Source organism: Fistularia commersonii, chromosome 23 (assembly GCF_037954325.1).
Source record: "Fistularia commersonii isolate RoL2024-O1a breed Wild chromosome 23, RoL_Fcom_v1.0, whole genome shotgun sequence".
Lineage (NCBI taxonomy): Eukaryota > Metazoa > Chordata > Actinopteri > Syngnathiformes > Fistulariidae > Fistularia > Fistularia commersonii.
Window position 1 is genome coordinate 7413971 of NC_141306.1, and position 23597 is coordinate 7437567.

The 23597-nt window shown below is 43.2% G+C and overlaps 1 protein-coding gene across 1 annotated transcript; it reads left to right on the plus strand.

Moving 5' to 3' along the window:
- Positions 1–18009: 18009 nt before the first annotated feature.
- Positions 18010–21905, plus strand: actb2 (actin, beta 2). Its single transcript, XM_086170554.1, has 6 exons — positions 18010–18166; positions 19447–19576; positions 19685–19924; positions 20282–20720; positions 20842–21023; positions 21108–21905. The coding sequence occupies exons 2-6, from the start codon at positions 19454–19456 to the stop codon at positions 21249–21251; spliced, it is 1128 nt and encodes a 375-aa protein (XP_086026680.1). The 5' UTR covers positions 18010–18166; positions 19447–19453; the 3' UTR covers positions 21252–21905.
- The last annotated feature ends 1692 nt before the right edge of the window (positions 21906–23597 follow it).

Here is a 23597-nt window from a genome sequence, read left to right on the forward strand (position 1 = left end):
TGTGTCCAGCTTTCCTTTCTGCTTGACAGTGATAGCAGTGTCAGATTCTACAAAATCAACAGTAATCTTGGAAACCGTTGTTTGACTCTCTACAACATATATCAACAAAAGAACCCTCTTATTATTGTATTTAAACTGATACTGGTGCATTGCTGGTGGAGCATAAATATTTTTCGAAAAGAGTCGGATTAACGTAAGCTGTGGTATTTCTTTTCATTAGATTCAGTAACTGATCTAAGCAAATACGTATTTTTTTCTACTCTCATTTTGCAACTCTTTTATTTTGAGTAGACCGATCATTGTCTAAGTCACTGTCTTTATTGAGCACAAAGACAAAATGTTCCATGAAAGTGAACAGAATGTGACAAAGAAGATGCCAGAAAGCTTAACTAAAGTGGAAGAAAGTGAATGTGAGTTGGTGAATTCAGGTGTGTGTGTGTGTGTGTGTGTGTGTGTGTGTGTGTGTGTGTGCGTGTGTGTGTTTGTATTTGAGTGTTTGCAGCCAAAGCCCTGCCATAGGCCTCCTCTTAGCCAACAAAGAGCTGGAGGCTGAAGCAACTGGGTAACCCCTCTTACTCCCCCCTTTCATTTCCACTCCGTTGACAATGGCAGAGGGGGTCAGAGTTCAGAATGTGTCCATATGTGTGTGTGCTTTGGCAGCGCTTCCAGCTCCTCCAGCCGCTAACTGTCATGGCAACAGTGAAACAGCTGAGCCAAGATCAGCACATCGACTTCCTAGCTTTTCCCTCTGTTTTAAACATTATAGTGTGTGTGTGTGTGTGTGTGTGTGTGTGTGTGTGTGTGTGTGTGTGTGTGTGTGTGTGTGTGTGTCTTAATCCAAAGGACACATCTGTATCATTCCAGAAGTAAATCTTGATAGGATGCTGTATTTTTTACTCTTGAAAAGTAAGACTTGTGTGTGGGGCTCACAGCATCTTGGTTGGATTCTGACAGGGACCTTTACTTCGGATTATCGAGTTTTCTCCCATAGTTTATAAACATGCCGTAGGCAAATTGAGACCCTAAATAGCCCAGATGTGTGAATGAGTGAAGAATTAACGGTTGCGTGAATGGTTGTTTGACTCCGCGATCAACTGCCGACCAGTCCAGGACGTACCCAGCCTCTCGCCCAAAGATGGCTGGAACAGCCTCCTGAACCCCTGTAACCCCGAGTGAAGGACAAGCAAATGAGATCAAGAAGGGATGAGAAACTTGTATTGGAAAAAGCCCTATGCATGTCAGTCCCATTCACTTTGTTTCCAGCTCAGCCAGTCTCTGTTCAGCTAAACTAGGCTCATATTAAAATTAAACTGGCTTCCCATTCGTTATCTTTCCCCCGTGTGAGGTGTTAGCTGTTAAAGTAACCTAGACAGCTGCGGATGAATCTAACCATGCATATGAAGGGCATCAGTGCGTGTTTAACTCACCGCCAGGCCACCATGTTCACTGCTGCTATGGCCGGCTCTCTCAGCCAAGACTCAGGTGAGCAGTTGGCTGGTTGGCTAGTTGGGCTCAGAGGTGTTTTGGGACACTGAATCATAGATGAGCAGGGAGGGGAATGTGTTTGCCCCATCCTTACATGTCTTGAGCCTCGCCCACATAGTCTCCAGCGTGGCAGCGCAAAAACCAAATCAAGCTGGGAAGTATTTTTCTGACACCAAAGGAATTACAACAACAAGTGCGATCTCTCCTTTTCAGTCCAACGTACACTAAATATTTGTAATTTTTATTGTACTGCCTCGACCAGACAGAAAAATATACTGAAGTTACTTCCTATATACAGGAAGTTATCTGTAATCACAGCTGCTGTGTACAGATTACTTTTATTAACACAGTGGACTGCAGTAGCTTTACTGTTGGTGATCAAACAAAGTGATTATATTCAGACAGAAATTATTTGTTGCTTTCATAGTCATTTTCATTGCACTCTCTGACTTTCTTCTTTTAAGTAATGTCTTGTTTTTGAGAAATATATTATTTATTTTTTTACAAGTTGATAAAATAATCAATGCTGATAAAATCTCACCTGCAAATGAGTGTAAAATCACTGCATTATTCAAGAACTGGAAAAAAAACTCAGTTTCTTTCCTTCTTTTTTGCTCATTTTATTGATGAATACTCCTTACTAACATCATTAAGTTATTTAGTTATTATTAAGTATAAAAAGTGACTGTGGTACAAGTGACCCCAGTTTGTCCCAGTACGTACAGGTATACAGTATATGCAGTTGCCAGGCCTGTGGCTCAACTTTGCAAATGTGGTGTGAGTTCCAGCACCCTCCAGTGGCCATGCCTCACTCAACAGTCACTCATGCCTGCAGGGAGTTAAAAAAAAATGCAGATTTTGCTTCTTATGAGAAATTCCTCCTTGTGTTGAGCTTGAGACATTTGTGGCTTCTGAATAGAGCCTCTGGCTTTGTCCACCAGGAAACCTTATCACCGCCCCGCTAAAAATACTTCTTCCTTGACATCACATCACATCCTGTCCGCTATGAATGAACAATTTAAACCAGTGGCCACAATGTTGAGAACCTGTACTCCCTTTTCTTATTGTCTAACTTTTTTTCTGGGATAGCAAACACAAGTTTCTTCATTAATTACATAAACATAAATTATGAAGAATTGTATCACGTGTGCTACATTTATATGGAGGAAAAGTCACATGTGTTCTTGCAAGACCTTGAAAAAAGGGAGAAGAATAAAACCCTAATATGAGCTGATGAAAAGGCTTTAAAATGCTGGATGGAGCTGAGAGATTGAACATTTGGCAGCCACTTGTCCCCATCGTGAAGGTTCTGCTGCACTAGTCATAGCCTCGTCCATTATCTCCTCCACCTACGGAGACAGTTTAAGGCACTCCCAACACCTCAGACCACCTTAGTTAACTGGTATCATCCTTTAAATAACAGTAGGTGGATGTGCAAGTCTCATGCAGATCATGGACCTAAGAACTCCTCTGTGCCCCCTGGAGGACCAGCAGTGTCATCCAGGAGAGAAGGAGCTCCTGGATGTCACTCAGGTGACTGTCCTCCAGGTAACCCGATTAAAAAAAGATTATCAGATGCATGGCTTTATTAATAACTGGAAGGATGTGTCCCTCAATACTGACTGAAAAACACATTCAACATATGAAATAAGGCATGCTCATTAAAAATTACACAAGAGATCAATGTTTTATTGCTAATTAACATTTTGATATTCATAAAGTCTTTCACCTGTAAGAGATGCATCGTGACTATTGCAAACATTTAAAAGTTTGTGGACCTTGATATATAATGTGTCAATTGCATGGATTACATGTATTTCAGGATAAAATTAATCTGTCCTGTCTGTAAAGTAATACTAATTTGATCTAAATGGTAAGAAATACTTTTTAGCCTGATAAGGAATGATGTAATTTCCCACAATTTCCCACAAGTTAAAAAGTGAATGAAAATAAGGCATTTGAAAGTCTGCTCTTATTTGTCCTGAATTTAATGAAATGTAATCATAGAATAATCCGACTTTAAGAGAAAATATTAATCCCGCTCAAGTAGTACAAAAGACCTTTTGAGGGAAAAAATGAAATATTTTCAAATAATTCAAATAATAATTTAGCAGAATTTTTGGTAAATAGAAAGGCGGTGATAAATAAAATGTATTATTATTATTCTAAATGTATTATAATAAGGGGAGTCTGAAGGAGCTCCTGTGCCCCACCTACTGGCAGGAGCAGCGAAGTGTAACACTTGGAGGACACGCCTATTTTCTCATGGAGACAGACATACTTGCACCAGATAGACAGACAGTCACACACACACACACACACACACACACACACACACACACACACACACACACACACACACACACACACACACACACACACTCACTCACAAATTACGACTGCTCCAAGTCATCGTTGCTTCCTTTCCTGCTGTATTTTATGTGTCTCCTCCTTACTCCTTCCACCTCCTCCTCTGCGTCCTTTCCCTCCTTTTTTTATAATATACTGTCTTTAAACCCGTGCCAGTGCACGGCCTGTTACGCAGACCTGGGAGACGGTGCTACGCTGTCTCTTTATACCTTCACACACACACGTTGTAGATGTATGTTGGAATTGAAATTGTATGAATAATTGATAATTGATAACTAAAAATTGGAAGGAGAAAGTGCGTGGCAGCCACAGCCCATCTGCTGCTGCACACACGTCAGCAACACATCTGTTAGAAGCTCTGTAAGTGAAAAACGATGACAAATCCCTCACATATAAATATTGATCTTTAATCCCCTAAAAAATCTGCTGCTGAAGCTGAATATCCCTGACATAAATCTACTATGAGATATTTCAACATGGATTTGTTCCTTGAAAGTGCATGGCTCTCTTCACACCCTGTTAGGGTGTGTGTGCGTGCGTGCGTGCGTGCGTGCGTGCGTGCGTGTGTGTGTGCAGTGTAGAGAGCATCAGTTACTCAACACAAACATGTATTAGGGTTAATAATTATGGCCTCTGGAGTAAATTTAGACTTGGACGTTTTCTCTTATGTTAAAACTGAAAGTTTGAACAAAGGTTTTATATTATTAACCTTGTTGGATCTGTTTAGTTTTCATTTCTTTTCACATTTTTTACAAAATACCATGACACACATTTCTTCATTGGCTCCCTGTAACGTTAGGAATTGGCTGCAGTTCTGCGCCGGCCCTCCAGACACACAAGTGTATTTCAGAATTTGTTTGGCAGCTTAAGAGCTGTAACCTTCTGTCCTGAATATTGACTCTGCTGCCCCTCCCAGTCCAGGCTGAGGAGAAGATCTCTGGAAAAAAACAAAACAAAAAAAAACCTTCCCTGAGGAGATCAGGCAGCCCAGCTCCCCATCCTCTGTTAAATCCTGGTAAAAATGACTTAATAAAACATTATTAATGGGTTTATAATGGCTTCAGGGTTGGAACGCTCCTTATGAACCTCTTAAATTGTTTTTATTTGAAAGGACTCTTACTTATTACTATAATTTTTGATTTTCACTTGCTTTATTTCCTCTTTTTGTTTTACTACACCTGTATACTTTATAAAATGTACTGTTTTCCAAATTACTGTGATCAGTAACTTCTTATTTTGCCTCAAAATACATTGTAAAGTACTATGAAGAGTCAGTCACAAACAGCTTTACGGGCCCAGTCTGAAGAAACATCCAAGGATGTTTAATCTAGTTTCTCATGTGTCTCAAGCAGCAGTATAAATAGACAGACACCTAAAAACAGTGATAAAAGGCCGGACAATTTTGAAACATATAAAACCATAAGAGTCATAAAACATCGATCTGCTAAATGAATCATCAAGGAATAAAATTAAGGTCTTTTACAGTATCAGAACCCAGATACTGAAAGGCTTGACTGCACTATAAATAACCTCCACAATAAGAGCCTTCCGTCCTCAATTGTAAAAGACAGTATGTCAGATAAAAGCTAAATTAAAATGCAAAGAGGCGCCACTTAGTTGGAAACTAAGTGAATGGGACTGACGTGCATTTGGCTTTTGCCCTATACAAGTTTTACTTTCAATAATTTAACCAAACAGCATCCCAGCAGGATCTACTCCTGAAATTAAACAGATTTGTATATAGGATTAGAAGACAAAGATACACACACACACACACACACATACACACACTCTCTCTTACACACACTCACACACACACACACACACACATGCAATCCGTTTTCTATTGATAGCTGTGTGGGGACAGGAGCCCTTTTGCGTCGTTGCATTCGGACAAACACGAACACACACATAACCGTGCACGATGTCTCTCAGGGTGTCTCCTCTCCTTATGTCCTCAGATAACAGCCTGGTTATCAGCTTACAATCAGATGAGCCAAACTCCCTGCTCCCTCGCTCAATCCACTCTCTCCTTTTGTCCTCCACACTCCTCCTCCAACCTCTCCTCCCTCTATCGTTCTGTCGATGTCATAACGTCAGGACAGATGGAAAGAGACGTCTAGAGGAAGTAACAGTTGGTGCAGATGAGGAGGGAGAGGAGCTCCCAGGCGGGGTGATAATGGCTGTCAAAAACTATGATCAGAGTGCTAAAGAGTGAATCTGAATATTCTGACTCAATCGTACATTTTCACAATCCTTTCCTTACAGTTAATTTCCTGGGTCTTGCCTTTGGCTGCAAACGTTACCTGCCAAATATCAATATCTTACTGCATCACATCATCATATTTTCTAATATACACTCAAGTGAGCTGATTATATTAAAATTCCACACCGCGCACAAATTCATTACAAAAATAAAATGACATTTACCGCCCGTGCTGCTGAAAATCAGACCAGCACTGCCCTTGAAATGTTTGAGACATCAAAAAAATCCCGACAAATTTTATTTTCTCTGTAAATATCGGCACCTTGATCTTTGAATCTGAAATCAGAGCCGGACGTTCGTCACCCTGCACGTTGAGCTGGAAAATTTTACTGTTGCAGCAAGAGAAGAAGGACTTATTTGACCTTGACGTGTTTGAAATAAAAACTCCTCGTGTTGTCGAGCCTGAATAACAGAGTGTTTATTCACAGCTTGAAGGCTTAATGGCACAATGACAAAAAGACTCACAAGGATGAAGACAGAGCTGATGTGCTTATGACAGCTAAAACACTTCCTGTCCTCATGACTCACACTCACGCTGACGGCGCACCAGATAAGAGGAACGGTGGCACAGAGTGCCTCCGCCTGCCGGTGTTCACTACTACCGGTGTCCATACCTGCTGACATTTAACCTTATATGGTGCGCTGTCACAGAGAGGAAGTACCTCTCTGAGAGGGGAAAATATCAACCTTTACGGTTCCACATTCACAGTAGGAGGCGGCACTAAGCAGCATCAGCCCACAAACCGGCAGGGGCTTTTTCTTTTTCATTTCTGCTTTGTTCATGCATAAACATACTTAGAAGTATGTGAAAGCATTCTTTCCATTGCAATCAGATCATTTTATCACATAGGATGCAGTTTTTTTTTACACAAACATGAAACACAATATGAAGTCAATGTTAGTTTTCCTCCCAAATGTCTCTTTTTGCCTTTGGTATAGAAATTCAATGCAACGTACTAACTTCTAATGCTGCTGACCTCGAACGCTCTTTGAGACGGACGACAGCAGTTGAGAGTTGCGCTGCTTTTCTTCGACTTCTCAAAGACCAGCATGTCATTATGTTGCAGATCTGCCTTTGAACTGTGAAAGTTTCAATCTGGTGAACTTTGTATCTCAGTGACTAAAGCTCATTAGCTCAGGCAGCTTTGATACACACACACACACACACACACACACACACACACACACACACACACATATCTTCTGACTGATAAGGAAATTTGAACATCCTCATCTGCAGTTTCCAATGACAAAAAAAAAACTGAAAGAGAAGTGAAATCACTTGAGCTGTGAATCCCCTGTAATCAGACGCCTCCGAATACATACTCTCACTTGCACTCACACACACACACGCACACACACACACACTCATTTTTGTATTCTTAAAGGTTACATTGCTGATTTTTTTACAAACAGACAAAGAGATGGTGCTTGCAGATAGGAACATAAATGTGTGCAACGAAATGTGTATACACACATACACAATGACACACACTCAATTTCATAGTCCTTGGGGGTGAAGCTGATTTCCTTGAGACTCCATCCCATATGACCAGGACTGCATTCCTCAGATTGTTGTCATGTGACAATTTTAAAGAGCTCCTTATATGGATGTCAGAGTGTAAGAAGTGGGCGTGGCTTTGCTCACCCACATCTATCATATACTGTACATAAAAAACAAAAAAACTAAGATCATAGGAGCTCTCACACACACAAAAACACACACTTTCAGCACTTACACGTCAACGCTGCTTCATAGATACGACAAGACTGTCATACGAGCTGTTGCCGGATCCGGAAACTCTATCCTCTGCACCACGAATATCATCGAACGACTTGCACCCGATTTGTTATACCTCAATGTGGTCACGTAGATATTTGGTTCTGGTAGGAGATGGCAGGCCGAGGATCTGAAGGAATGAGCCAGATTGGAGCAGAGTGGGTCCAGATGTGAGGCTGACCTGATGGCTAAGTCTAGGTACCCACATTTACCATAAGTCAGTACTTTCATTCATGGGCCTTGTCACAAAGGAGGGAAGAAGCGGACAGTGGTGTCATTCCAACACATGTGGTTGACACATTTTGCCTTCCAAAGTTAACGTTTGGTTCATTAACACATCAGCGGGTTGGATACACACGGATCAGGACCTTGGATTCTGATCCAATCAAGATTCCCTAAATGACACACTTGCCATAATACTCTCAGATCTTTACCTTTGGTCAGGAGGGCACTTCAACTTTTTGAAATATATGTGTTTACACCAGCACATATTTTGCAACGCTTCGAATTTGTTTACTTCATAGGTGACAGTTGTGTCGAAAACGTGACCGTGACTCGCTCCTGTTCCAAAGGTTCTAGAAGTGCTTGATTGTAATCATAATCCATTTATTGTTTTAAACCCGATTTGAACTGGGCCTGTATCCATGGGAAATCAAAATGACAGGAGCAGTCCCTCGCTTTGGCTTTGCACAAGATCCCTTTATCAGTCAACCAATCAGTCAAATTTTTCAGGGACAGAATATGTTATACAAAGCCTTTGTAATGAAAGGAATTTTACAAAATGAAATATACGTAAAAGTTGTTCCTCCTGCCTCTGACACAGCCCATGCTATAGTTGTTTGTATTCCAGGATACTCCTTACAGGAACAGAAGAAATGCTATCAGATGTCTCATGGATTTTCATTGAGGATTTTCACTTTATAAACAAACAATAGTTGTAACCTTAAGAAAAAGATAAGATGTGATTAATGGAATAAATCAAGAAATGACAGACAATTAAATACTTAAAGAGACATGTTTTTTTTAAGGATTATATATATAAGTACAAACTGAATACAAATGCGGATGAAATACTGGTAAGAAAAGATTTATGATAAAATACTTTGTGTATTGAGTTGAATAAAATTTAGAGGATGTAGTTTGTCAGGTTGAACCACTGATAAATGATAAGGTACTGGGTGGATAATGTTTCAAGCTAAATTATAGGAATATAATGTTATGACTTTTAAATAAATAGACCTTCATGGAGGGAGGGGAACTTTGGTTCTCCCTTTATGTTGAACTCAAATAGCATGCTGATGGCTTTAGCTTCATATCGACCAAACAAATGGGCTCCTTTCTGGCACGTTCTTTTTTCAGTTCGGCACTTTTTTTTTGTCCATGGATCTGTCTCTCCCTGCATTTCACTCGGCGCCGGAGCTGAACTATGACAGTCTCCTCCCTCCGTGTCCATGTCTCACCCTGACACATGACATCACGCTCACATAACAACGTCCCTCCTGCACATTTCAACCTGGTGCCGGTGCCTTCAGAGCCGCGAGTGGACTTTGTCCAAACCTCAGCTGTTGAGTAAAGCTAGTGTGTTGCGTTAAGCTAAAACTCAGTGCCAGCGGTGATTAGGAGGCACCCCGCTGCACGCTTACAGCAGGTAAATCCTACAAGCAACAAACATCTCTCTACTTTTGTTCCCTAAGGAATTCTGACCCGTGTCACATTTGCAAGCCCGCTATTAACAATTGCAGAAACTTTGGACGTTCCTCTGAGAGTTTCTAAACACCAATTGGACTCACCGGAACCACATTCATGTTTTTCCACTAGAAAAACTCAATCAAAACATTATTTGTTCTCTAAATTCGACGACCTCTCACCCACTCAGGCACATACTTGCATGGGATCATTTCTATCAACAGTGCTCACCAAGCAGAAAGTCATTGAACCAATAGCAAGGCTGTATGATTGATAAGGTCCAAGGCCAACCCCCCCCCCAACTCACTAATGCACAACACTGTCACATTATAACATTGATTTTCCAGAACAACACAAACTACCTGACGGTTGCATATCACTTCCAGACCCAAAACAATAACGTCCTGATAATACTGCTCTTCTTTGGCCGGATATAGGGCAGGGTCATGTGATTGGATCCGGCACACACTTGTACCATTTCTTTCTTCCAGATTATTCTGGTCCGATCTTTTTTTTTTTTTTTTTCAGAAAGAAAATCTGGAATAGAGCAGTAGCTTGCATTCATTGAAAACCCCCGAATACAGGAAATCTCTTGTAAAATCATACTCATTTCATCTTGGGCTTATATATAAGAGGCTGTTCAGTGCAGTAGAAACAACTCTGAAACTATGAAACTCACTAGAATATAAATATGTATAGAACCAGAAAGACGTTACAAGCCTGCAAAGATTCATATCTTCACAACAATGGCAACAGATGCAGTCAAAAAACAAGTGTTGTGGAAAGCAGTCATACTGAGTATGTAACACATGAGATGCCCTTCGCAGAAACGTAACAATGAGACTAATAAAATAAAAGGATAAATTGATTTGAAAATCTTCCAAGAGAAATACAAGAGAGAAGAAAGAAGCCCAACCACCGCATGGTCAGACATTGTCTGTAGCCTTTTTTATACATTTGGATTTTGCCTTTATTTGTTGTTGTGTTTCTCTCCTGTGACGGTTTGTAGGGCCTTGTGTGCGCCAGGACCAGGAATGTAGAAAGACAATGCAGCCTCAAATATTCAGTAAGAAACTCTTATCAATGAAAATGTTACTTTGAATATTTCCGGAGCAGTGAAGTGAATTAAAGTGAATGTTTTGAATGTGCTTATCAGGAGAGTGTGACTCAGAAGAGGGTGATATGTGAGTCACGGTGATAGGAGAGGAGCACCATCATCAACCCGACAGAAAAGATGGAGAAGGATCGAAGGAAAGGTGTGGCAGTTTCTCAGAAACTCTACAGGCTGCGAATTCAGCTTAGAGCCTGCTCTCTGCTTCCTCTTTACCCCACTTCCTGCCTCAGCTGCTGGGCCCCTGCCCTTATATGGCAGGCACCGCCAGCCAATCAGCACGGAGCAGCCACTTCATTCAAACAGCAAGTGTGAGAGAAGAGAAGGGTGGGAACTGCAAATAGAAATGAATAGCGTTGCAAAACAATATGAGCTGCCACCGCATGCACAAATCTGCCTGCTTGCTTTAAACAAACAAGAGGTGTGACAATGCAACAAAGTGTGGCAACGCACACACAGACACACGAAAAGTGTAACGGAGGGGAGAGGGCAGGAAGTGACTGGAGAGGAGAGGAGCTGTTACATAAGGAACATCCACACACAGCTGATAGCCAAGACTAGAGGCCAAAGTGTATGGGTGTGTGTAGGTGGCTAAATTCTCTTGACGCGGTCATGCCACAGCTCGGGGAGAAGGAGGTGGAGGAGGAGGAGGAGGAGGATGTGTGTGTGTGTGTGTGTGTGTGTGACGGAAGAAATAAGGAAGATCAGGGAGAATGTGGTTAGGGCCAGTCAGAGACTCACAAATCCAAAACAAGCCAATGGAAAGGCAGAAATGTTGTAAAATGAGCCAATCTAGACAGAGGAGCCCTCCCACCTGACAGAGACAGATGGCGGAGGACAGATAAGCCTCTCTGGGTTCATCACCATGCAGGGGGTGAGCATGTGTGTCAGTGGGAGAGAGAATTACACACAGAGATAGTTAAGTCTGTCTTGGCCCAGCAGGGATTAAGGTTTCTCTGGATTCTGCACCAGACCAAACATATATGCTGTCCAAAAATGTCCTCAAGGAGGTGACAAAGCAGCCGCCCAGTATTCTGCCCACATTGATGAGCTGCAAAATACTACTGACAAAATGTGTCATACTCCTGACCAGATAATATTGTCTGTCCTCAAAATTGCATGGATTTAAAAAAAACGGTTTAGTTGTTTTTGTTCTGGTGCTCAACTTGCAGAGAGCATCCATTTCATAAGGACCTTGTTTTCTGGAAGCTTCACCAGCTGAATGATACATTGGACCGAACCCAGTCTGTGTACAGATGTCTGCGCTACAGTTGTATTGTATTTACAAAAATGTGTGTGTGTGTGTGTGTGTGTGTGTGTGTACATCCTATCTCCATTAATAGTTGATCTGCTGGAAGCTGCTCGGTCATCTGGTTTGCATGCCGCCTGAATCAAACGCCACAGCCTCTGCTTTTTTTGACCAGAGATACAGGACAAACTGCCTGGAGGAAGTGGGGAGGGAGTAGAAAAACAGAAAGAGGACACCAGGGCACAGAGGGCCTGCTGCAAGCGTACAAGGAACAGAAAAAAACATTTAGGGAAGCAACACAACCTTTACCGCTGAGTGTGGTTATTTCATTAGTTTTCCTTTTAAAGAGAGGGTTCCTTTGTCTGACTAAAATCTGAAAAACTGGGTTACATTTGTAACTCGTGATCACATTCACTCATAACAATCATATTTGGCCCAAATTCCCAAAGACAGGGAGATTTTCCTGTTCAGCCTCAGGCTTTTACTGATGATCAGCTGAGGATGTTTGGCAAAATGAACAGGCAGCAGCTCGAACCAACCACAAAGGGCCATGCCAGGAATTGCAGATGAAGTGCCAAGCCTGGAAGTCAATGAAAACATGAGCAGATCCAACTTCATAGTCTGTGCAACTTGTTGCTCTGCAGTGGCTGACCTCTTGTGGGCACAAACTCAGGCGTGGATTACGAAAGTATCACGGCCCCCCGGGAGCAAAATCACCGAAACCTCGTGGTCACGTGGCTTTCGTAAGAATTCCAATACAAGAAAACTGAGGCAGCATCAGTGAGCATTTACTATTCTTACGTTGTGCAACTGTGCACACAATTATATAAATGTTGGCTTAAAATATTTATTTTATTTGAATATAATATATATATATGATATTTTATATATTATATATAATATTTTAAATATTTATTTTATTTCATTTTTGTTAGACTAATAATTTTTCAAATTTAGTTTAAATTTATTAGTTTCACTTATTCATGGAGAAAGGTATATATATATTTTAAAAAGGGAATTAAATGACTATTTCTCTGAAAAAAAAGTTGAAATGATTAAGAAAATTCTTAATAAAAGACAGATAAAAATAGGATATAGCAAACAATCATACAACAGAGGGGGATTTGAAATAATTATGAAAAAACATTACTGATGATCAGAATCATGTGTTTACATGTCAGATCAGTTAAAATGAGTTGGAAAAGGCAGTGCAACTGGTGTTACTAAGGACATACACAGCAGATTTTGAGAGAAAGGGTCAATTTGGGTGGATAAAAAAAGAGCACCTCAGTTGAAGGAATTTTGCCTCCCTGGCAGAACTGAAGGCCACAAGCATCCGGTTGATTTCATCTAACACTATACACAACTCAGCAGAGTTATGAGAATTTTCATACTTACTACAGCCTGACGAATGGAAACAGATACCAGTAGGATGCTTGGAGGCATGTGACCTGAGTGTGTGTGTGTGTGTTTTGGGGGAGGACGAGGGCTGGAAGGGTTAAGGATCCATTTGGGCTGTATATGGGAATCTAATCCAATAGAGTATAAAGAGCCAGCTGGCAGGCACACACACACACACACACACACACACACACACAGCTGGTAACTGGCCTGTGCCGTGGAGTCAGACTGTCACCATAGTGACCCACAGATCAATGACGCTGCAGACGGCCAATCTATTGGCTTGATCATGCAAGGAGAAGAATGAAGAGGAGGATTTGGAGAGGAAGGGTGGGTGAAGCAGGAAAGAGTGAGGGAGGAATGGTGAATAGGGTTTCCCTGTGATCAGTCACAGATGGCAAATAATGGGTCAACCAGTTTCTCTTCGACGAGCTGCGAAGGCGAGACAAAGCGAGGCGAGGGAGGGAGTGTTCTCACTTGTAGAAAATTCCAAGTTGTCTTCATTTTCAAACGTCACCTACTTTTGAAAATAGTGACGCATGGCTCTCATTCCTGGATGAAGAGCGCGATTCTTCACGTCACCCTCCATACATTTCCTCATTTTTTTATATTTCATAACTTGTTGTTCGACTCGCCCTCGAGAAGAGCTTGATTTAAAAAAATAGATCAAGAATCAGTATTACACATATGCAGGTGTGTGTGTGTGTGTGTGTGTCAATAAAAGATGGACCTTCTTTCAAATAGGAGAAATGTTTTTTTTTTAAGTCATTTGCCAATGTGATCAAATTGCTTTATCTGAATCCAACATTCTGGGAAAGTGCATCTGACATTTTTAAATTCAAAATTAATCCGATCACTGTGAATCATCCCGGCTTGAAGTCTTTCCTCAATGTTCCCGAAAGGTTCGGTTCACGAAAGGGGTTGTTGTCTCACTGTCGGGATTGCAAGTGTTCAAATGTTTACCATTTGTACTCCATTCAGATCCCATCCTGTGCTTTTATCTCGCGTCTCACACCCAGCATTCACCACGTTTCCAGGCCCTAACTCTCAGCCTCACTCACAGCTAAATGCACTTGATGTGCTTTGTATTGAACTGTCTTCATCCCTCTTCAACTCGGGGCAGCAGATGTTTAGTGTGTGTGTGTGTGTGTGTGTGTGGGATATAGGTTTCACGTCCACCCCCTACAGCTAGGTTTAGCCATTAGCAACAGGCCTTTTATGGACCCTCTCCCCTCCCCCATGTAAGCAAACACCAATACAAACACTAAAATGTTGAAAGCCTCCAAAAGCCGGTGTAAGAGTAGGAATTTAGACAGGGTGAGCATGGCACGGTGTGACATGGTGCATTGCAAAACATTTTCAGAGATCAGAAAAACCTGTCCTGTGGGATGGGTGTAGTCTTATAGGGAGTGACAGCGCTGCAGAATAGACAACCCAAATAAGCGACCAAGTTACTCGGGCGGAAAAACTTGAACTGATGATGTCGCGCAAGTGGTAAGCATTTGATACTGCCTGGCACATGAGTATGAATACTTGTAAAGGTGTGTGTGTGTGTGTGTCTAGGGGAGAGGCTCTGAAATCTCACTTGAAAGCATTTATGGTTCTGCTTCTAAGACACAGATTTGTGAGCTCTTTCTGGTTCATGATTAGCAGCTCCAAATTAAAGTCCTTTGCCCTTTGACTCATGTAAATAAAAGGAAAAAGATACACGCAACATCGGTCACCATGTTACTGATTGACTCGCCGTGCTGATAATGACAGGATGATACACTTTTATACACAAACAATTTATACACAGTCACAACTTACTGAAGCAACTTACATCAGAGTAATAAGAGTAATAAAAAATCAGATCTGTTCAAATATTAGCAAGAAAAAAAGAGGTGACATAACCTGAAACATGGTTTCAGCAACTTCACTCCCCAATCTTTAGCTATATACTATGCAGATTCTGTGTTGAACCGTCAATCAGTTACTGAACTCCTGCCAAGAAGGCGAGTGAGTGTGTTTTCCACTTCAAAGTATTACCTTTAGGGCCTGGAAACAGAACAATTTGTTTGGTACAAATCAGAAAATTTGACAAGTTTGGGCCAGTGATTGGCAAGCAAGTTAGGCTCAGTTTATTTAGCACCTCCGTGCAGCAGCTCTGCCACTGCCAGGTATGATTTAAGGCCAAAAGAAACATTTTCACTCCTAACAATTGTTGAAATGTGTGACTTATGCCCGAGATCCTGTGAAGAAATGTTGCGTTAACTTTCTTTTTTTAGGAGAACTGGCCTCATGTCAGCTGCCAACGACGAGCACAAGGTCAACCTGCTCCAGTTGAAATGGTGTTTGGCAGGTGTTTGGCTAAAGGTTTGCATATCACTAATTATGGTGATTCTCAGCTGCAGTAACCCTGTCTATCCCTGACTCTCCCAGACATTCACTAACACCTTTCCACTTGTTGCTCCATTAAAATGTCACTAAATTTGACAAGTGGTCTGTTTAGATGTCCACTTTTCCCCCTGGCTCTCATTAAACACAGGAGACTGTGCTATGTCTGCATAAAATAATCCTAAAAATTACATTTATTGCTTCCGGTTACTGAGGACTGCAACAGCAGGTTATTGGAGCTCTTGTGCTGGCAGTAAACACACTCACACACGGTGTTATGACACACGAGAGGACACTTCCTTGGATAGTATTCCAAGCATTTGGCTCATAGAACTTCAACGAGGAGTGTTGACAACACGCCATTTAACCAGATACCTCTCACTTACTACCAGGAAGTCACACACACACACACATGCAAAGTCCCACTGTTATAGAGGGTTGGTGTCTCAATCTTTTAGCGGTAATCATAAAGTATTGTATAATTGAAACAACCCTGGATCACTAATCATTCATGTTCTGAACGCGCACAGCGCCCATGAGATTCAAAAGTGAAAGCTGCGAGGCAGATTAAATGTTTCACATCCAATCCCCATTTATGCCATTGCAACACAAGGCACAGGAGGAACTGCCGCTAAACTCGCTCCATCGCTCTTTTGAGGCGCAAGAAAATCCTGTCCGTTCACTGATGAGTAAATAGATTAAAATGAAATAGTCTAGGCGGGATAAATCAGTACTGAAACTGAGCCCTTGGCAATATAATCTAAGACCTGTAAATCAATAAGTGGGGCCTCAAGACCTTTACTCACCTTGAACACCTTGCCTTTGGTCCTAAACACCAAAAGCAGCCATGTTTATTGTACAGTTGGTCACATGACACAGGTTTCATTCTGTATGTACAAATTATTCTGTAATATTTATTCCTGATTTATTGTTTCGCCCTGCGGCGCAGGGAAACCCGAAGAATCGAAATGAGCTGCTTAACCAGAAACTTGAGCGCTACAGGGAAGTTACACAAGGTACTGTCATTTATGTACATATTGAAGGTTCGAGTTCGTCCGCGTGGCTCATGTCGTAAGTCGGAGGGGGCAGGTCACTAAAGGAGTCACGATAATAATGCCCATTTAAAGCCAATTCAGCACAGCTTGAAGAGGCAAGAGACAAGGAAGTGGATGCACTCACACACACACACACACACACACACACACACATGCACAAAAAAACAACAGTATTGCAGTGTAGCTGTTGCAGCGGAGTAAGGGGGAAGAGGAAGTGGTGAGGCAGGAAGAGATGTGTGAAGGGCCTTAGATATAACTTTAAATGGCTTTGACTCTGCCAAGCAATTCTGCGAGCCCATGTTCTGTAAAATGAATGGAACGTGGGGGAAATTCAGTAGAAGACACACGAGACGTCTTTACCGAGCTACTGACATCAAAATGCCAACCGAGTGGATTGTAAAACCGTACAAATATGAGTATTTATTGATGAGCAGAAACGACAACGTAAACCCTCGGGATTAGTACCCCATTGTGTGGATTCTAGTCGTTCTCTTTAGCCTTGTTTCCATAGGGTATGCTGTATCAAATAACACATCGGCCGCCGCAGCAACATATGAGCCTGACAGTGCAAATAAAATCACCTCTGGCTGTATATTAGTGGGAAGTCTAAGACCATGTGGTCAGAAAATACTTTAATGATGAATTACCGGCAACATGGTGAAGGGGTGGCCTACATAATTCCCTGGTTTGAGTGTGTGTGTGTGTGTGTGTGTGTGTTATGCATGTCATGTGTTTGACCCAGTGATGCAGTGTGTCTGTCTCCCACCGGGCCCACAGCTGAGTTTCAAAGAGGACAGCAACATCAGCATCACCTCTGCACTATTGTCGCGTCTGGAGTGTCAAACATTGCAGTGGGATCCGGAGAGGGGAGAATGTGCAGGAGAGCCTTTGGAAAAAAAAAAAAGAGAAAAAAAAAAAAAAAAGCAGGAGCAGGGGGCCTTTGCAGCCATGCTAGGGAGGAGTCCAACCCTGCTGCTGGCCCCTTTAATTATCATTTAAATACGTTCCCCGCTGAAAAGAACAGGTGCATGAAGAACATATCGCTCTTATAGAAGTTTTTACATCGTAAAAAATGAAACAGTGTATGACATACATTATAAAGAGAAGGGGTTTACAGAGCTCATGACATCAGTCCCTTTCCCCTTCTCCTAGCGCCCAGTGCGCCACTCTGTGCACGCGACGTGCCCGGTGGATGACGCCGGACCAATCAGCGAGCGCCTTTCCGAAAGTTTACCTTTTATGGCTCGAGCCGGGCAGCTGACGTGTTATAAAAGTCTTGCGCCCACAGCTAACGGATTCACTTTGAGCGCCGTCACACACGCAGCCTGTGCGGGATATCATTTGCCTGAAACCGGTTCCCTTAAAGCGAAAAACCCCCCACCCAAAGGTAAGACGACAAGTAATAGTTTTAATGTTTCGATTTTTTGAGTGGAATTTGACAAGGCGGCGTCGAATGTGTCTGCTTTTGTTTTTTCTTTTTTTAACCGAAAAAATCCTATATGACATGTAGGTTTTTAACGTTTAAGATGGCGGGCACCACGCGGTTCTTTGTCGTGGCGATTTACAAACCAAGATGTGTCAAACTTTGTCTCAGTAAAGCCAATTTCAAATAATGTCGCGTTTAATACACGATGTCGACGCCAGAGACCGCTGAACTTGAGGCACGGCAAAGGACAGGTGCTTTTGTACTTGAAACCGGTTTCTAGTTGCGCCCACGCCGTCTTTTAAATTGAAGCTCGTCATTTTCGTCCCCTTCCCACTTTCAGTCGATATTAATGCCGGTAAAGTCTTGACATGCCTTCTCAACGCCGGGGAGTCTTAAGACCTCTGCCGGTCTGGAACCCGGCTGGTCCCTTTGTGCGCCTGATGCGGCGGGGTGTGACCTACTTTAGCATACTAGCTTAGCTACAGCGGACTATCTGCTCTTTATTCACTGGCCGGGCGCGATATAATCCACGCAGCCTGCCCTTTCACCAGGGCGTGGCAAGTTTGAATTTATCATCGAAATAAAAAAATGAATAAAAGGCATAAAATGAAATGCCTTCAGACCGGTAACGTGTGCATTTGACCGCCTCGTATAACCGGAGTAACGGAATCTACATGTGGCGACTAACGGTTCTCTAAAGGCGTGGCTTTCAGGAAACGATCATCAGTCAAGGACAAAGTGAAGCGTTCAGGGACCTAAAGCCGACCTACGGCGCCTCCCAAACGCACAAATCTCCCCATTTGAAAAGTGTCGCATCATCGTTTTTAAAAGTTGCAAAAGAGCAGTCTTATATAACGCAAATCGGAGTGACGCAGTCATTAATAGGGGGCGATTCGCCGATCTGAATGGTGAGCAGTGAGGGGAACAATAAAGGGGCGAAATTGAGGAAGGAACTATGGTGAATTGGAGGGAGTGGTCGTTCGACACCGGCTCTTTATAAATCGGTGTGTTCTGGCAGTACGCCATGGCGCCGGTAGCTGCAAAGCTGCTCAAAACCGAACATGTCCTTATATGGTAATAACAGAATGCAGCGCCACTTCCTTTTGTCTGCGAGGTCGGAATTTGGCGCCACGGCTCCACCTAGCGGCTTATCTGTGGAACTGCAACTTAGCTCAAGGAAGCGTTGGGGCAGTTGCTATCAGGTGACATGACCGATTGTACTACTACTCCCTCTGTCGTAGTTCAGCCATGGAAGATGAAATTGCCGCACTGGTTGTTGACAACGGATCCGGAATGTGCAAAGCCGGATTCGCCGGAGACGACGCCCCTCGTGCTGTCTTCCCCTCCATCGTTGGTCGCCCCAGGCATCAGGTGAGCATCAACCCAAATGTTAACTCTTATGTTTGTGGCCGTCAAATCATTTTTAAAACATTTTTGAAAATGTTTTAACCGGGGAACTTTTTCTTCCCGTTCAATTAGGGAGTGATGGTGGGCATGGGCCAGAAAGACAGCTACGTCGGTGATGAAGCCCAGAGCAAGAGGGGTATCCTGACCCTGAAGTACCCCATTGAGCACGGTATTGTGACCAACTGGGATGACATGGAGAAGATCTGGCATCACACCTTCTACAATGAGCTGAGAGTTGCCCCTGAGGAGCACCCTGTCCTGCTCACAGAGGCCCCTCTGAATCCCAAAGCCAACAGGGAGAAGATGACCCAGGTATACACATGTCTACTTGCATTCTCAGGGTTCCCTGTGTACACTTTTCTCAATTTAGTCCCATTTTCTCACTTGCGCCTCCCTCTTCTTCCAGGCCTTCTCTCCTATAAGATGATCTTTCATCAACAGGTCTCTTGACTGTGTGCCTCTGCACTTGTGTTCATTTTGTGTAGCTGAGTAGATCAGCACATTTGAACACCTGACATTCACAAGTGTGAAGGAATGACTTTCTGCACATGTTTTACTAACCGGAATCTCAGGTTCACTGTAATGCATGGAGGGAGTGCAGTGGCAACCGAAGCTCAGGATATCCTCGCAATGATCACTTCCTAATGTGGCTTCCCATTTCTTTTTCAGATCATGTTTGAGACCTTCAACACCCCTGCCATGTACGTTGCCATCCAGGCCGTGCTGTCCCTGTATGCCTCTGGTCGTACCACCGGTATTGTCATGGACTCCGGTGATGGTGTGACCCACACAGTGCCCATCTATGAGGGCTACGCCCTGCCCCATGCCATCCTGCGTCTGGACTTGGCCGGTCGCGACCTCACAGACTACCTCATGAAGATCCTGACAGAGCGTGGCTACTCCTTCACCACCACAGCTGAGAGGGAAATCGTGCGTGACATCAAGGAGAAGCTTTGCTACGTCGCCCTGGACTTCGAGCAGGAGATGGGCACCGCTGCCTCTTCTTCCTCCCTCGAGAAGAGCTACGAGCTGCCTGACGGACAGGTCATCACCATCGGCAACGAGAGGTTCCGCTGCCCAGAAGCCCTTTTCCAGCCTTCTTTCCTTGGTACGTCTTTTACCAATTCCGCATCCTGTAGTGCACAAATGTCAGACTTGGATGCTGTACCCATGTCACCGATCCTCCACTTAATGGCAAGTTTAATTTTTTTTCCCTTCTTTGCCCTCAGGTATGGAATCCTGCGGAATCCATGAGACCACCTACAACAGCATCATGAAGTGTGACGTCGACATCCGTAAGGACCTGTACGCCAACACTGTGCTGTCTGGAGGTACCACCATGTACCCTGGTATCGCTGACAGGATGCAGAAGGAGATCACTGCCCTCGCCCCATCCACCATGAAGATCAAGGTGAGTTGACGTCCCGGAAATCAAGACTGACACACGCAGCTGTCACCTCAGTGTTGTGAACTGCATGTGGTCTTCTCTTTGCAGATCATTGCCCCACCTGAGCGTAAATACTCTGTCTGGATCGGAGGCTCCATCCTGGCCTCCCTGTCCACCTTCCAGCAGATGTGGATCAGCAAGCAGGAGTACGATGAATCCGGCCCCTCCATCGTCCACCGCAAATGCTTCTAAAGAGACTGTTCCTCCTCCCCTTCTCCAACCAAACGCCCAACAACTTCAGCTCTGTGCAAAACAACCACACCACACATTTCTCATACACACTCAGGCGCAGAGCCTTGATGACCAACTCATTGGCATGGCTTCAGTTATTTTTGGCGCTTGACTCAGGATTTTAAAAAAAAAAAACTGGAACAATGAAGGAGACCGTAATGTTTGGCAAGGTTTAGAGAGCACCCCAGGGTTCTGCAGTTGCATCTGGGGACTTCAATGTACATTCTTTTTCTTTGAGTCATTCCAAATGTTTGTTAACTGCATACAACACATGGTTCCAAATGTTAACTGCATTGTTCAGACACGTATTCGCCTCTGTGAAGGCTGCCCAGTGGTTGGCGCATACTTAAACATGGTTGTAGTATCGCTTGTATGTAAATTATGTCTGGGTTTTTTGTACTTTCAGCCTTAAAAATATCTTGGTCCTGTTAATTTTTTTTGTTTTTATTATGCAAAACCCAATTGTGACCTCTTCCCCCTGTTTGTGGTTTCATCCCCAGGGTGGTGGGGTAAGGGGTCTTGAAGTAATGGGGTAACATGGGGTGCCAGACTGGTGGGGCCAACCTGTACACTGACTAAACTATCCCAATAAAGTGCACATGTGTTCCAACATGATGGCTGTCTCCTGGTTTTCTTAATCCTTACTGAAACTGCTTTCACTTGAAGTCCTGCTGGAATGGCATTTTGTCCATAAGTCAAGGATGATAATGTGCTATTATGTTGAAAGATTCCAGAATTGGTTAATGTTTGTCTACCATGTTAAGATAAATCTCCTGTCCTATCAGGGAAGTAGTGCAGCTAAGAAGTTCATCTAGCGAGAAGGCCACCACGCAATGCCAGTCTATTCTAAATGGCACCAGTGAAGTAGTGCCTCTTAATGCATTGGCCGTTGATTTTAGTAACTAATTAAATGAACCTTATTATTGCAATGGGGGAGAAATCCGCATTCCATAAAAATTAAGCCACGTGTAAGGTTATGCAAGATCTTTGCATCCAAATTTTAATTGCTTAAAAATACCACTAGATCTCAGACACTGAAGTAAGAGTGTTGGCAGCTCAAAACCCTTTCAAATAGGCAAGTCTGAAGGTGGGATTTCATCTTTGACAGAAATGTCCTCTAATGAGGGCATTCTAGCTGTCTTGTGATTAAAAAGATAGATCAATGCTGATCCTTTGATTTCAAACCAAATGTGAAATCATTGCACTATAAAAGTATCAAGTTCAATACTTGAGCATAAGAACTTTTACCCACTGATCTATCCCTAGTTGTCATTATACACTGATTTCCTGACTAAAGCAGCCAAGTGAACCTGAAGGTGTTTTCTGCTGCCACAGCAGGTCTCCCATCTCCTCTGCTGCTGATGCCGTGTGGCATTCACCGCCTCCAGCTCCGTGGGCCGACCTCCACGCCCGCGGCCTCCAGCCTCACCTGACGTGCAGCCAGTGAAGTAGAAAAGTCAAGAAGGCAGCCGCCCCAGGAGGCCGGTCCCGCTGAGGGACGAAAGATCAGGTGAGTCATGGATGAAGTGATCCATCTTTCAGACTTCACTCCAGGCTCGATCTCACAGGATCCCCGCTTTGCACACCCGGACCACGACTTTAAGAATCTCCACACTGATGTCAAAGTTCTAAGTGGCTTTCATTTTAGGAAAGTATATTCTCATATTCAAACAAGGGGGGATGTCATAATTGATAAAATGATATTTACAGCATTAATGATAGAGATTTGGTTTGCATGGAAATGAACCTAAAGTAGACAAAGTACACATTTTACAGTAATAATGAGGAGCAAGTGGGTGTTTGCTCGTCCTTCAGTTCCCCGAGGACTGGATTCAATCCCGGGCAGTTGCACGATTTATCCGCTTGGTGGCAGTGAAACTTCATTTATCTCCTGCCTTAAAAAAAACCCGAGGCGTGACTGAGCCATCGCTCCCTGCGTGTCTTCGCGCTTAAGAAAAACCTCACGTTGAAACTTCGCAAAAAATCATCAGTCATCGTGTTTCAGTGAGTAAACATGTGTTTCCGCCATCGAATGAGGGGGGGATTTCTCTGTTTTCTAGATGTGGATCATGAGCGGGTCTGATGTAACCGCAGCAGGAAATGGTGGAGCTCTTCTTCACCGATGCGAGGAGCTGCAGAAAAGAAGGGGGGTCGGGGTGTGTGTGTGTGTGTGTGTGTGTGTGGGGGGGGGGGGGGTGATCTGCTGATGCAGGCGGAGTTCCAGTCCACATCTAAAGAGACATTTTTACTCTGCAGAACCACCAAAGAGGACAAGATGGACGGCGCCCCTCATGTTGTGTGCATCAT